A 14,315-nucleotide genomic window follows, 5' to 3' on the forward strand; every position below is an offset into this window, starting at 1 on the left:
ACTGAAAGTCTTCAAAATTTTGTATCGATGTTTTCACTCCCACTCTCCCAAATGGAGGTAGGCCATTCTAAAACGCTAACAGCACTCACTTGTAGCCATAGTTGGTAGGAAGAAGTGAAAAACCTTATTAAGCATTTTATAATATCAGAAGGGCGAAGAGGGCAATCCAGAGCTAGAGAAAGAAGGGTAGTAGATGATATGCATAGGGATAGGGCATGGTTCTTGTTGTCTATAATTCAATATGATAAATTTTTATTAATTTAGAGTTGTACGAGTTGATTCGATAAGATAATTAAATCATAAGCATGGTTATCTTAAAACAAGCGCCATATACTGAGGTAGCAAGCAATTTGATTGATATGGTACAACTTAGTATAGTAATCCAATATAATTAATATTTGGAATAAAGCATGATAACGATATTTAAATAACCAACCTTTTGCTGGTTGAGCACTCTTTTTAACCGGTCATAATTAGTAATTAAAAAATAGAAAGTGCAATATATAATAATAATTTCTCATACTAAACCTTGGTACTACTGAAATAAATGTATCAATAATTTAATTTTTATTTTTTAATATCCGAAGAGTATTAGGCTCAACATAAGATGCAAGGTCTAATAATTTTCTATAAGTAGGGATCTAAGGAGAGAAAACTGCGAAGAAAGCTCGACTTATTACACAAGTGGCTATTAAAAGCGTAGTCTTAAATAGAGTGTTAAAAAGCTGTTGTTATTTTTGTTGTTAACTTCTGTTGGCTAATTTCTTGATCTTATGATGTAGTAATGTTACTATAGATATGCGATGTTATGTTTTTATTAGTAGCACCAGTGTGGAGTGCAAATAAGAATAATTTTTTGTGGGTTTTTTTTAGAACCCTGTGTGGTTCATTGCTTGCTTTATTATGTATGAATTTTATAAGAGTAATCTGTGTTGTAGATTATTTTGTTTAAGTTTCTAATAAAATAAAGACTATGGCCTAATTTGTTAAAATAATATATATATTTATGGGAGAGCAGTATTGAAGATATAGTTTGGTTTTATAATATTATAAATTTAGAATTAGTATTGATAAGTACTGTTTCATCTGGGATGAAAGTAATCATAATACTATCCATTCACCAGACGCTTCAGATTACGAATCCATTTACCAAACAACACTCGTAGCAATTTACCAACCACAATGATAGCAACGGATGGACTTTTCAACCTATATCTCATCATTAATATATATATATATATATATATATATATGATTAAAAAAAGAAGCTGCTAAGGTAATTAAAATTTAATTAATAAATATTCGGAGGCGTCGGAGAGAGAGATATTTTTACCATTTGCTAAAAGGTCCCTCTTGTCCTCCACTCGTTATTTTCCCAAGATTTCCCATTCCATACCTCAGCATACGTGTCAAGCTTCTAACCAACACGTGCTAATCGACATACCACAGATCAGGCGGCCGAGATCATTTTCGTGACCGTACGACGAACTTACCATATATGCCCACCATGATTCCCTTCTTTTGGCCAGGAGATCCAGTAATTAGATACGCAATATAGGGGTAGTTTCGGAATGTGGACTGTATAAAAGTCGAGTCATGGGTGCTTTTCTTTCCCTATGCTTGCTGGAAAATTTTGAAGAGTCGAAACCGAAAAGAGGCGAAATCTTTCTGTTATCCGTTTCCTTCGCTCGGTCGCTCGCTCGCTGCCTTTCTAGGGTTTCTTTTTTTGGTTCTTCTTCTTCGACGAGAGAGGAGAGAGAAAGAGAGAGAGAGAGGGAGGGGGGGAACGACGACGAAGACGAGATGGGTTACGACGCCATGGCTAACAACGCCTCGGCCCCTGCGTTGATCGCGAGGGATCTCGCAAAGAAGAAGAGGGTAAGTGACGCCAATCGCTCATCGTCTCGCTGTAGGATCTTGTCGGATCGATTTGTTTACTCCTCTCCTTTGCTTGATCTTTAGGGCAACCGCTCGGCAAAATTGAAGCAATGCAAGCTCGATGCTCGCCGCGAGCAGTGGCTCTCTCAAGGTCTGTGTGGTTTTCTAGATTGATTTCGGTTTTGGATTCGGAATTTTAGAGAGTGTTGGGCGATTTGATGTGTTCCTGTTTGAATTGACGTTTCTTGAGATTTGATCTGCTTTATTTGGCGCAGTCAAGAGTCCTAAGGATGGGAAGAGCGCGGGAACGGACGGGGGTTCACCGACCGTTGCATCTCCATCTCCTCATCCTCCCCTCCCTCGCGCTGGGAAGGGAAATTTGGAGGTCAGGCGGCGAGAAGAGGAGCGAGACCGGGACGACGCGGGCCTCCTCCAAGAGATGAGCGACTTGGATTCTCCAACCCAGAGCCCGACCTCGAGCGCCTCTGGCAACGCGTCACAGAAGGGTTGCCTGAACAATATCTCAAGCAGCGGGAGCAGCGCGGAATCCAGTTCGAGAAGCGTCAGCGATGCGGAAGAGGAGCCGGATGGGAGGGAGGAAGAAAATGGGGTGTTGGATGATTGGGAAGCAGTGGCCGACGCATTGTCCACAGGCGACGACCGCAGCCGTGAGGATCCGGATCCTGCGACAGCAGTTGCTGATCCCATGTCTTCCGTTGGCGCAACGCATGCCCCTTCATGCTCTGCTGCCAAAAAAAGTGAGCCTGTCCGTACCAACCCTAGAGCTTGGAGGCCGGACGATGCGTTCCGCCCTCAGAGCTTGCCTAGCATCTCGAAGCAGAGAAGCTTTCCGGCGAGCATGGAGCGGCAATGGGGTGGGGTGAGCCAAAAGGGCATTTTATCCCTACCTTCTTCGTGCCCCATCTGCTATGAGGATCTTGACCCTACTGACTCGAGCTTCCTCCCCTGCTCGTGTGGCTTCCGCCTCTGTCTCTTCTGCCACAAGCGGATTCTAGAGGCAGATGGGCGTTGCCCTGGATGCAGAAAGCAGTATGATGCTGTGCCTGGAGGGGGTATGGATGTTAATGGAGGAGGGGTCCCTATATTACCTTTGCGGCTTGCCCGTTCTTGTAGCATGAGTTCTAGATATTGAAAATAAGGGATGCTTTTCTAGTTATATTAATCCTAGTTTGTCTCATGCAGGATATATTATCTGTGTCCAAGTGCTGAACAAGTTTTGTTTTTCCCCTAAAAAGTAATGTCATTATGTGAATATATGAATAGGATATAAAGCTCTATAGAATGGCTTTTGGGAGCTTGTGTGTGCGTCTGGAGGTCTTACTTTCATGTTATGTGGTGCATATGTCGCTGGAGAGGACATTTTCTTGTTAATATGTTGGAGATTATAATTTATAAATGCTACTTATATTGAATATTTGTGTCTTTCCTACTTCTTTTACATAGTTCTTTCATTTTTGCAGAGATGCTTGATAGAATCCTATTTCAATTAGCCGGTAAATTCACCATTGATGCACTATTTGATTGCATACTGCTCTATTGGTTGTTTTTTTATTAAGATAATTAATCTCTTGGCATTTTGCTTTTCTGATATTTCCTTACCTTATTATGGCATCATGCAGAAGACCTTGTTTCTTCACGCCACAGCAGAGATAATATTTTTCAGATACACATTTCTCTTCATAATATTTCTTTTCTTTCTGTTCTATCTTTTATAATCTTGGCCTATTATCCAATTTTCCTTTGATTTTGATCGCATGTGTGCCAGCAATCAGCTTTTTGGTCTACTTAAGACAGTTTATGAATAAGGAAGAAGATTACTGTTGCTGTGGGAGGTAAGGACACTTCATCTATTCACTTATTGACAATTATAGAAGTTGGTCACTGGTATGAAGTTAATTTATTGTTCTTTACGAATTGGAAGTAGATGCTTTTATCTATGTGCAATAGGTTATATTATAACTGAAAACTCTTGTAGCATTGTGACTCAAAGCCTGCATGAATTATAGATTAAGTTTGGAAATGTGACATAGCATATGCTTGTTCCAGATTAAAACAGGGAACAGGAACTGAAGGAAGAGTCCTGAGGTTAAAAGTATTGATGTTTATGGTATTGTAAGTTAGGATTTTATGTTAGTTCTTACTGTTCTCTAAATATGAACTTGGCGAGTTTTTTAACTAGTATCCATAATATTGTCTATTATGCTCACTTTATATATTTTTTTGTTGCAGTGGACTATCTGTTAGGTTAACCACACTGTACTTAAAATCACCATTATTTAAAGAAGTTCCCATGGTTAGTTGCTGTTAAAATCAGGCTAAGGCTACCTGTAAATCTGATTATTGGTTTGGTTCAGACGACCACTAACTGTTAGAAAGCTTAAGCAGTTTAAAATGGGATAACTTGATAAGCTTATGAACTTAGTATCGGTTGAAATCCCGAGTTCAAAGTAGACTAGAGTTGCAATTATGGAACAAGAATCAATCAAGTGAAGAACTTTAAGAATAATTACTTAGATGATCAAGTTTTAAATGTTCCAATTTATCTCTTTACAGCATGAAGTGATAAAACAACACTTTAGTCCTTGTGAGGCTGAAGGGTATCAATCAGGTTAATTAAGAAACCTTGTTTCAATCACTGGTGATGCTAAGGCAGCAAAATAGAATCAAAAGGACAGCAGTAGCAATGATCGTATGACATGTGAGACTTGTGTGTGGAAGCCATAACAAGCGGAAAAACTTGAGATGTATGGAGCAAAGGAGCTTTGAGGTTTCAAATTGTTAGGACATACACCAGCCATATCACGATGTAATTAAGTTATATATTTAAAAGAGTCCTTTGTAAGAAACATATCTTAGATTGGACTATCTCAAATATGCGGTTAGTTGGTTGAAGGTGCCAAAGCTGTATATGTCAATTAATAATTTTTTTTTGAAAAAATATATACAGTAGATAATGAAAAGGATAATGAATGATTTACATCATTGTGAAGCAACAAATAGGAGGTTCAAGTCATCTTTTGCATCATTAGTTCTCATAAATTACAAGAAAATACACTCGAATGAATATTTTGTATCACTGTCTTAGATAATTTTCTTCTTGACAGGAGCACCTGATAGAAAATTTCATCAAAGTTTGAAAATTTTACCATATAATGCTTGTGCATGTAAGAAGTAGGAAGAAATGCTGGCAGTTACTAGGTATGCACTTTTGACATAATGAATTTACATTCCATTTTCCATATTTCTTGGGCGGTTCTGATATAATGATGATTGATGAGGATAATATTATTGGTATAATTTACTGTTGGAAGTCTCGGTATGTCATTTGTGTTTTCTACTGGTAGTGAAAGTCCCAAATGTATGCATATGTAGTTAGATACTTAGTGAATTATCAGACATTAACTACAATAAAGGTGGTAATTCCTAGAAAATAAGTTTGAGCTTCTGACAAACAGCTCGGTGCTAATTACTATGAGTAAAGATCATATCTGATGAAAAGAAATTTGTATCTTAATTTTGTTAGGAATGGAGAAATTGATTTGCTATAGACATGATAATTGTATTCTGTTAATTTTTCTAACATCATGCACTCATACTTTGATATGTACAACTGGTTGCACACATGTGATGCAATATGGCAAGTGATACATTATTACAACACAAATGATATTCTTAGAGTATTTCATATGGGCTTCTGGTATTCGGCAATCCCCTACGAGAGGTTTCTTGAAGGGGTCAGTACTGAGATGCAGTCACATATACAGGAAAGGAGGTTAAAGAGGAAGTGGAATCTAGTTCTAAGCAACATTTTATGGATTGGAAGATAATTTTAAGCAGCCCAGGTCAGAGTTTTGAGATTACAAGTTCATGAATGTACCTCAACTAGTGCTGGTTTGATATGAGTGGCACATCTTAAGAGGGGTTCCTTTGGATAGTATCTTTAAGAATGTACATTGTATCATTGTCCAGCATATTATTAGGGTTAGAAGGTCAGTTTAGGGGTCCTTTGAATAAGAAGGAAGAAAAAAAGAAGTTTGCAACCTGTATTCTCTTGTCTGCCCTTTGCAGCCCGCATTCCTCGTATGAATGGCAGTTCTAATTTTTTTATAATGAATCCACTGAAAGCAAAAGAGCTTAAAACTGCCAAGATCCCTTCATTTTGTTGGTGATTTTGCAATTTATTAATTACTGAGCAAATGAAAGTGTTTTAACTTTTGTGTTTGATCACACTTATTTTAGTTGAGCGTTTTGAAGACATTGTGTTGATAATAACTCCATAAATTATGGAGTAATTCAGGGACTATCTTCTATAGATCAAGTACAATCAAACTAGAATAAAAAAACAAGTAATTGTCTCTAACGACTCTAAGCCCCCATTCATTTTAAGAATATATATATTTTAAAATTCTATAATATAGCTTATTCCTTAATAACAACTAGATATCGTAATAATTATTTTCAGTAATACAAACACTATTTATTCAAATTACATCTTATATATACACTAACTCAATTACCAATTTATCCTTAATATCTATCATATTAATGTACTTTATATTAAATTAAAAAATATTTATTATAATTTATAAAAAATAAAAATATTTTTCTATATTTTTTTCAGTTTATATTACATCAAAAGTAATTATTACATCTTTATTCTAAAATGCTAGTGAACATATGAATAGTTATTCTTAGAATAAATTTCTTATTTTTATAATAATGTAGGAATAGCTATTCATATTTCAGCCCTATTCCACATGTAAACGAGACCTAAGTGATTAGAGGGAGGGATTTTGCTTGCTTGGTTCACTGTCCTGCATATTTTCTTTGGAGATTGCAAATTCTGTTGGTCATATATGAATATCGTGATAATTAGAATAAGAGAACATGCAATTGTCTTTAATGGCTCGAACTAATTAATTAGAGGGAGTGATCTTACTTGCTTGGTACACTGTCCTGCACATTTTCTTTGAAGATTGCAAAATTCTGTTGGGTATATGAACATCGTGATAAAAGAGAAATTGCTTAGGTCATAATGGTGGTAATCTTCTCGATTCAGCTTCTAGTCATGTTCTTGTCACAAGCTTTTGGCAATTAGTGTCCGGGAGACAATAGTCATATCATTACATGTAGAATCATCTGTCTTGCTTGATTCTGTGCTGTAATTTATTATACTACTGATCATATTGTGAAAGCAAAAATGGGACTGTAGGATTGACAATTAATCATCTGAAATATTGCAGTGTAATGATCAAATATTATAAATGCTTTGTTGCCGTCTTTTATGTTAGCATGGCATCACCTGATGTGACAGTAACATTGCACTATGGTACTATGTGTTTTGAGTCATAGAACCAAATATTAACTGCTTAGAGATTGGCCATCTATATATTAGCAACTTCAAGAATTAAATATTGAATATTAAATTTTGTTAGAGTTACCAATATATTGCTCTGTTGTGGATTGATTCAACAATAAATTTATTACTACCTTTCATGAACTCTTGCTGTCCATTGGTCTGGAGTGCTCTTTTAAATTTCAAGGTGGCACTGGTTCTTCCAATTGGAATGACGGCTACTTCAAGTGCCTTTTCTCTGTGGATATCCTCCATAGCTGAATAAGGGTCCAGTAGAATGATAGTTTTAGCACCTATTCTAGAAAGAATGTTGGCTCCATCAATAATCGATGGATCATATATGCAAACTTCTGAAGATGTAGAGTAGTTCATAGTGAAGTCTTATGGCTGAAATAAATGTCAATGCTAGTGTCATGGTTGAATTCAGGTAACCGTCTTCTGGTCTCCTTACATCAAATGACAAGGGGACCTTTCCCTTGACATAAACATCTTGGCTCCATCTTTGCTCAATTTCTAGGGTGGTGCATATAGCATACCCCCTGGCTTATGTGTTCCTTTGCCTCTTGTCCTGCCACATACTTCTTTCTCATTGAATATATACTTGGTGACAGAGCCTGTGGTCTATATTCTATAGGTGTCATTTCTGGAGTAGTACTAATGATGCGCTTTGCTAGTTTGCCGCTTATTGTAGGCTCAAGCTTGTTTCCTGATCTCCAGTAACTTTGCTTTGTGGTACTATTAATGGCGGAGACATGAATATCTAGGTGTTATCTATCTACCTTAGGTACCTTTTTCATTTTCTCTTAGCAGGAGGAATAAATTAGTTGTTATTTGGTTGCATGTGGCATGGGAATCTCGTCATTTTTTTTTCGGAAGGAAAATTCAAGATTCAATTCCTTCCGTGATTGCAAACAATCCAGCTTAAGTTATTAGAACTTTGCATTTGTAAATATGAGGGAGGATGGTGGTAAACATGCCTTCTCTTTTCTGGGTAATTGCAAACTGCATCTATCATACTGAATACCAAGGAGACTGCATCTGTTCTGTTTACCTTTCAACTTCATTGCTTGCATATATAATGGGTTGTCAATGCAGTTACACCTCTCACTGGAAGAATATTATACAAGAGTTTTAGCAATTCGGTAGTAAAACTTTAGTATGCGAACAGAGATAGACTTGAGGTTTTAATAGTAGTTTTATATCACATGATAGTTGAAAAATTCGAGATTACTGGCACAATGAGAAGCTAAATATTGAACTGATTTTATTGTTTGATTAGCGTTTTATGTATTCTGTTACTAGGGAGTATACTTTTGCATGCTCACCTGCTAGCTCCATTATTTGTATGACCTGCACACCAATATGCTCGTTTGCAGTTAAACCATGGGCGAAGACTAAATATTGAGTACCAAAATTTAGAGTAGAATACATATGTGAAAGAATATAAGGTACAAGTAGAGCTAACATATCACCAATTGCATCTCACTTTGGGGTTAATGTATACACACACACACACACTTGCCAATCTAGATTTAAAGCACATCAGACACCATAAATTTGATTATATGTTTCTTTTATCAAGTTGACTGTGATTACACATGGGTTGGGTTAAATGAGAAGTCACTTTTGAACCAAATGAGAAGTATAGTTTGCTCGTGGCCTCATTTGGTAACACTGTGAGGTGATGTTTTGAATGTTCGAAACAGCCTCCGGAAGTGCGGGTAAGGCTGTACAGATCTTATCTTACCATGTGTAGGAGAGTCTTGTGCACTGAAGTGCTCCTTTTCAGAACCATTCGTTTCACTTCTTTTTTTTTTCAGAATTGCTCTTCTTTAGGCGACCAGCCTGAAGAGTCTACCAGATCTTTTGGTCCCTTCTGGGTTTGAAAACTTGCTAGCTCTTTCCTGTGATAGTATGCTTTTTATCACTGACTAATTAGTGACCCTTGAATACACTGGAGAAGAAAATTTGAGTTTATCTGTTGACTACAGTTATGGTTGCAGATAAGCAGCAAATAATCTTTGCTGCAGTAGTAATACCTTTAGTCAATTAAACTGCATTATACCCTTGGGATTGTTGTTTATGCATGTAAAAAGCCTCTATATTCTTTAACTCTTGGTTCTTTGGCCTGGCTCTGAACAATTAACAGTTGTTCAGTGGTGATCTTGGTCGAGTCAATACCAGTGATTTTTACTATAGCTGGACGTGGAATTGTGGATACATCTGATATGACTAACATCCGAAACAAATGTATATTGTTTCCTCACATCACCAAGCCTTCCCAAGGCGAGATAGAAATCGGGATTTTCATCATGACTATTATGTGTTTTATTGCTGGTAACTAGTATATCATTGCTATGAATCTCTTATGTGTAACGAACTCACAACATCTCATTGTTATTTGGTTTAATGGACAACAGCTTTATACCACTGTAAAGGTTCCATGGAGGAACAGACACTAAGGTGGAAAGAGGCTATGATCTGAGGGTAAAGAAGATCTGCTTCTATTCGCTTGGTGGAGCCATGTAGGAAGGTATGATAATATTGCAGTTCATGACAGCTTCACTGACTGACCAACATTCTCGCACCTTCAAATGTAAAGACACAAAACCTAGACTTTGTTTCTCAACTTCCGCTATTCGAAGCTCCTAAATTTCATTACTCGCCATAATTTTCTTGCAGTGTAAGAGTATGGTGGTCACCTGAGAATCTCAGGATAATAATTTTGCTGTTCCATATGATTCAGGTCGTACCTTGCTTGTGTAGTTTTGCTCTGTATCCGTTGAAAGTTGCCTGTGTTAATGCATTATCATATCAATTCATGCATACGAGAGTTAAGGATAACTGTACGCACATATGGTTACGGATTTGGCTTATGAGAATTACGTACAATTCACAAATTTACCAATAATTCCGTGTGTTGCCACTTCGTGTGTCTGCAACCAGGTTTTTCTTACAATAGTTATCTCCTTGTCTTTCTAAACCTATGATTGTAGCTGAGTATGATTACTTTTTGAAGTAGTGCAATAACTTATTACTTCGTCTTGATACAGCGAACAATGAACTTGAGCGTTGACTCTCGACCTGACTTGATGCTTGGTGTTTTCGTTCTATTTCTTTCTTTGTAGTTGGATTATTTTGATTTCGGATAATAACTGGGATTGCGAGAAACTTTTAACTGATGCTAGTAATTCAATTCGAATTAGTCACGTACGTTACAGGAATTCTGTCCATTTGTATACACGGATCGGTTAGCACTTGCACCCGCTAATAGTGTTAGGAATGCCCACCATTCGTTCCCAGTAATATCTGCCAGAATATTTTATAAAAAATTCTCTGCTAGAATATAGAAGCATTGGGTTGTAGCCTTGTAACTTTTGATCAGCTTAGCGTTATGGCTCAACTTAAGAAACGGAGGGGTAAAAGAGACGCGATGAAGGCTTTCTAAGGTTTTAACAATCATATATAATTCTTAAGAGACGAAGTATCCCGCATTCAATGACCATTATTTTGCCACCGGAATCTCATCCTGAACTAACCATTACATAGGAGCCTAGTCTTGACGGTAGCGCCACAAATGCAACTAACTCTGTTACTAAGTACTGTTGTTGCATCAGCGAGTGCTCCACAGTAATCTCATCTCAGTTTAAGGTTAGAATTCATAAACGATGGCCATCTCTACTTCCAGTAGGAAGTGGAGTGGAATTATTACAAAAGGAGGACGAAAAGCAGTTAAAGCAACAGATTTGGACATGTAGCGTAATTATATATATCTTGGCTGATGATGAACCTGAAATATTGAACATACCAAGTTGACTCAGTTGGAACAGAAAGGGTTTCAAGTCGTGATGGGCTTTGGACCCCATGGCAGCTAGAGTTTGAACGAGATTTTGAGACCTCTCGCATCCAGTAGAATTCATGGCATCCAAACCTACTCTATGTGGAGCGAAATTTGTACACGTACTGGACTTGGCCTGGACTAATAATGAACAGCTGTGAGCAGATCTTATTGCTTAATTCTTGGTTCCTCCTTTCAAATCCACTTGGAAACTCCTTCCCTGTAACAGCAGTGTCGACCGGTGAAACCGGGATTCTGGCTTGTAAATTTGCAAGCATCAATACAAGTTCTTCAAATGCCAGACAGGATAAACATATGCCTTCTTAGCATATCTGGGAGTTCACACGCTTGTAACAGGCTTAACATAGTTAGTTCTCTTTGTGCTTTACCCCGTTCCACATAGCATAGATACCTCCATCTGCCTGGTTGAAACTTCCAGCATCTTGTAAATATCTTCAGATTGTTCATGTGATCTATCTCCTGCAATGAAGAGATGAATTTTTCCACTGATCTCAACTGAACTCCAACCTGCTCTTTTTTTCAACCCATTGTTCTTCATTGTCGCTCTAAGCATCTCTACATCGTCCCACCTTCCTGCATCGCCAAACATGTTGGACATCAAGACGTGGTATCCATCATTTTCAGGGTCTAGCTCAAAGGCCTTTCTTGCAACACGCTCTCCCATTTCAACATTATTATGCATTTTGCAAGCACCAAGCAAGGCTCCCCAAATTCCTCCATCAGGTTCGATTGGCATTGTGAGAACCATGCTTTCAGCGTCGGATAAATATCCAGATTTACCTAGGAGATCCACCATACAAGCATAATGCTTCAGTGTAGGTCTAATAGAATACATATCCATTCTACCAAACAGTCTTTTCCCCTCATCAACAAACCCTGCATGGCTACAAGCTGAAAGCACTGCAAGAAAAGTCACTCCATTAGGGGCAGGTCCCCCCTTTTCCATCTCAGTAAACAAGTCCAATGCTCCCTTTGCATAGCCATGGATTCCGTACCCCGAAATCATCACATTCCAAGAAATAACATCTTTATCAGCCATAGAATCAAAAACTGCTCTGGAAGTTTCAAGCTGCCCACATTTCGCATACATGTCAACAAGTGATGTGGAAAGAGATATGTCAGAATCCAATCCCATTTCTTTGATGTAATTGTCTATCCACTTTCCACGGTCCAGAGCAGCCAGATCTGAACAAGCTGAAAGAACACTCACCAAAGTCGCAGAGTTGGGTTTCACGTCTTCAGCAAGCATCTCTTCAAGAAGTGATAAAGCATAATTAGAATGTCCTGAATGAGCATAAGCTGCAATCAAAGCATTCCAGGTAACAATATCTTTCGTTGCATGTTCAAATATTGTCTTTGCGAGCTCAAGTTTTCCACATCGTCCATACATCCCAATATGTGCATTTGCAATTGAAATTTCTCCGTCAATCATATTCTTTATTGAAAAACAGTGTACTGATTGGCCTAAACATAGTTCCCCTAATCTGGAACATGAAGAGATCACAGAAACCAAGCTATTGATATCACAAATTAAGTCTGAATTGAGAAGCTGCATTTTCTTGTAACTATCCAAGCATTTGACATCCAATCCCACCCTGCCATATCCAGAGACCATCAAATTCCACGATTCTGAATCCCGTTCATCCATCACATTAAAAATCTTTTCTGCGATGCCCAATAAACCTAATTTACTGTACATTGATATTAAAGCATTGGAAACAGACACGCCAAGTTCTAAGTTTCTCCTCAATATAAACCCATGAAAGGCCTTACCTCCATAAATATTGGCACTATTCACAACACCCATAAGTATACAACTAATAAGAACTCCATCAGGCTCCAGCCCTGCGTCCTGCATCAAAAGAAACAATTCTAAAGCCTCCAGGATAAGGCCTTTCCTACAATAAACTCCAATTATAGCAGTCCATGAGACAAGATCTTTCTCTGGCAACTCATGAAGTAGAAGAAAAGAATCTTCCGAGCTCTCACATTTTGAGTACATCGAAAGAAGTGATGATTGTACACAAAGGAAATGCCCAATGCCGCTTTTCACTGAAAGTCCATGTAGACACCTTCCAGCCTCCAACGTCCCCAAGCTACCACAAGCTTGCAAACCAGCTTCTAAGGTTCGTGAATTGGGCCTTGCCCCTCCATCATCACCAAGACGGACCATCCCACTGAGACAAACCAAACCCAATTCTGGTTCCCCATTCTTCACACATCCAGCAATAAGAGCAGTCCATGAAACCACATCCTTAACCGACATTTCATCAAACACCCTAAAAGCATCATCAACAACCCCACACTTCGAATAAAAATACACTAAAGACGATCCAGCACCAACTGAATCTCCATTAAAAAGACCAAATTTTATCGAATTACCATGTACGCAAGATCCAATTCCCAGCTCAAGCAACTCGGCGCAGGCGGAGACAACCATGGGGATGCTAAACTGGTTCGGCAGCGCGCCGGAGAAAAGCATTCGGCGGTAGAATTGGATAGCAAGAGGAAAATTGGAATGGGCAAAGTGGGTTTTGATCGCAGAGTTCCAAAGGAAAGTGTCGAGTGGATTACTCGGGACAGAGTCGAGGAAGACTCGGGTAGAGAGGTCGGGGCGGTGGGAGGAGGAGTAGAGGGAGATGAGCTTAGCGGCAAAGAAGCGGTTGGTGGAGTTACCGGAGGTGATGATAAGGGCATGGTGGCGGAGGATGGATTGGAGGGTGAAGGTTTGGGAGGAGGAGGACGAGAGGATGAGGTGGAAAGGCGGAGACGAGGAAAGGGAAAGGGTAGGGGTGTGGGAGAAGAGAAAGGTTGGACGGAGGAGGAGAGAGTATTTTGATGGAGAATGGAAGGAAAGGAACCGAAGGCAGTAGAGAAGACGCATTTGCAATCCCCCATCCGAGCAAATGAGCAATGTTCAAGTGTTTCTGGGAGAGCGGGAGAAGAGTCGAGGGTGAGACGAAGGGTTTGTATATATATTTATTTACCCTACATAGAGACGTATGTTTGTTAATATATCAGATGACATTATTGATAACGAGAGTTAATTTTATGATTTAGATTTTTTTTTTTTTTTTTTGTGAGAGAGAATTATGATTTGGATAATTAATTCGAAGAGAAGATTAACTACATTAAAAACCAATTACATCATGGGATTAGAACCAACATACACACCGCCAAGATCTCTCTCCCTCGCTGTTT

General features: G+C 38.4%; 2 protein-coding genes across 4 annotated transcripts; one reads left to right on the top strand and one right to left on the bottom strand.

Annotated features, from left to right (window-relative positions):
* Positions 1-1,630: 1,630 nt before the first annotated feature.
* On the top strand, positions 1,631-9,993 carry LOC140778018 (uncharacterized). Of its 3 annotated transcripts, none has more exons than XM_073122528.1 (9): positions 1,631-1,878; positions 1,963-2,029; positions 2,154-2,951; positions 3,360-3,392; positions 3,519-3,731; positions 3,946-4,011; positions 5,004-5,097; positions 9,676-9,851; positions 9,938-9,993. In XM_073122528.1, the coding sequence occupies exons 1-5, from the start codon at positions 1,804-1,806 to the stop codon at positions 3,641-3,643; spliced, it is 1,098 nt and encodes a 365-aa protein (XP_072978629.1). In that variant the 5' UTR covers positions 1,631-1,803; the 3' UTR covers positions 3,644-3,731; positions 3,946-4,011; positions 5,004-5,097; positions 9,676-9,851; positions 9,938-9,993. The 3 variants fall into 3 exon arrangements, with proteins under 3 accessions (XP_072978629.1, XP_072978630.1, XP_072978628.1); XM_073122529.1 differs by having other exon boundaries at positions 3,946-4,006; XM_073122527.1 differs by lacking the exon at positions 3,946-4,011.
* A 756-nt stretch (positions 9,994-10,749) lies between these two features.
* LOC140779966 (pentatricopeptide repeat-containing protein At4g39952, mitochondrial) lies at positions 10,750-14,105 on the bottom strand. The gene has a single exon (XM_073125325.1). The coding sequence runs from the start codon at positions 13,996-13,998 to the stop codon at positions 11,479-11,481; it is 2,520 nt and encodes an 839-aa protein (XP_072981426.1). The 5' UTR covers positions 13,999-14,105; the 3' UTR covers positions 10,750-11,478.
* Positions 14,106-14,315: the final 210 nt, after the last annotated feature.

Source organism: Typha angustifolia, chromosome 15, assembly GCF_048772165.1.
Source record: "Typha angustifolia cultivar Huaian chromosome 15, ASM4877216v1, whole genome shotgun sequence".
Taxonomy (NCBI): Eukaryota; Viridiplantae; Streptophyta; class Magnoliopsida; order Poales; family Typhaceae; genus Typha; species Typha angustifolia.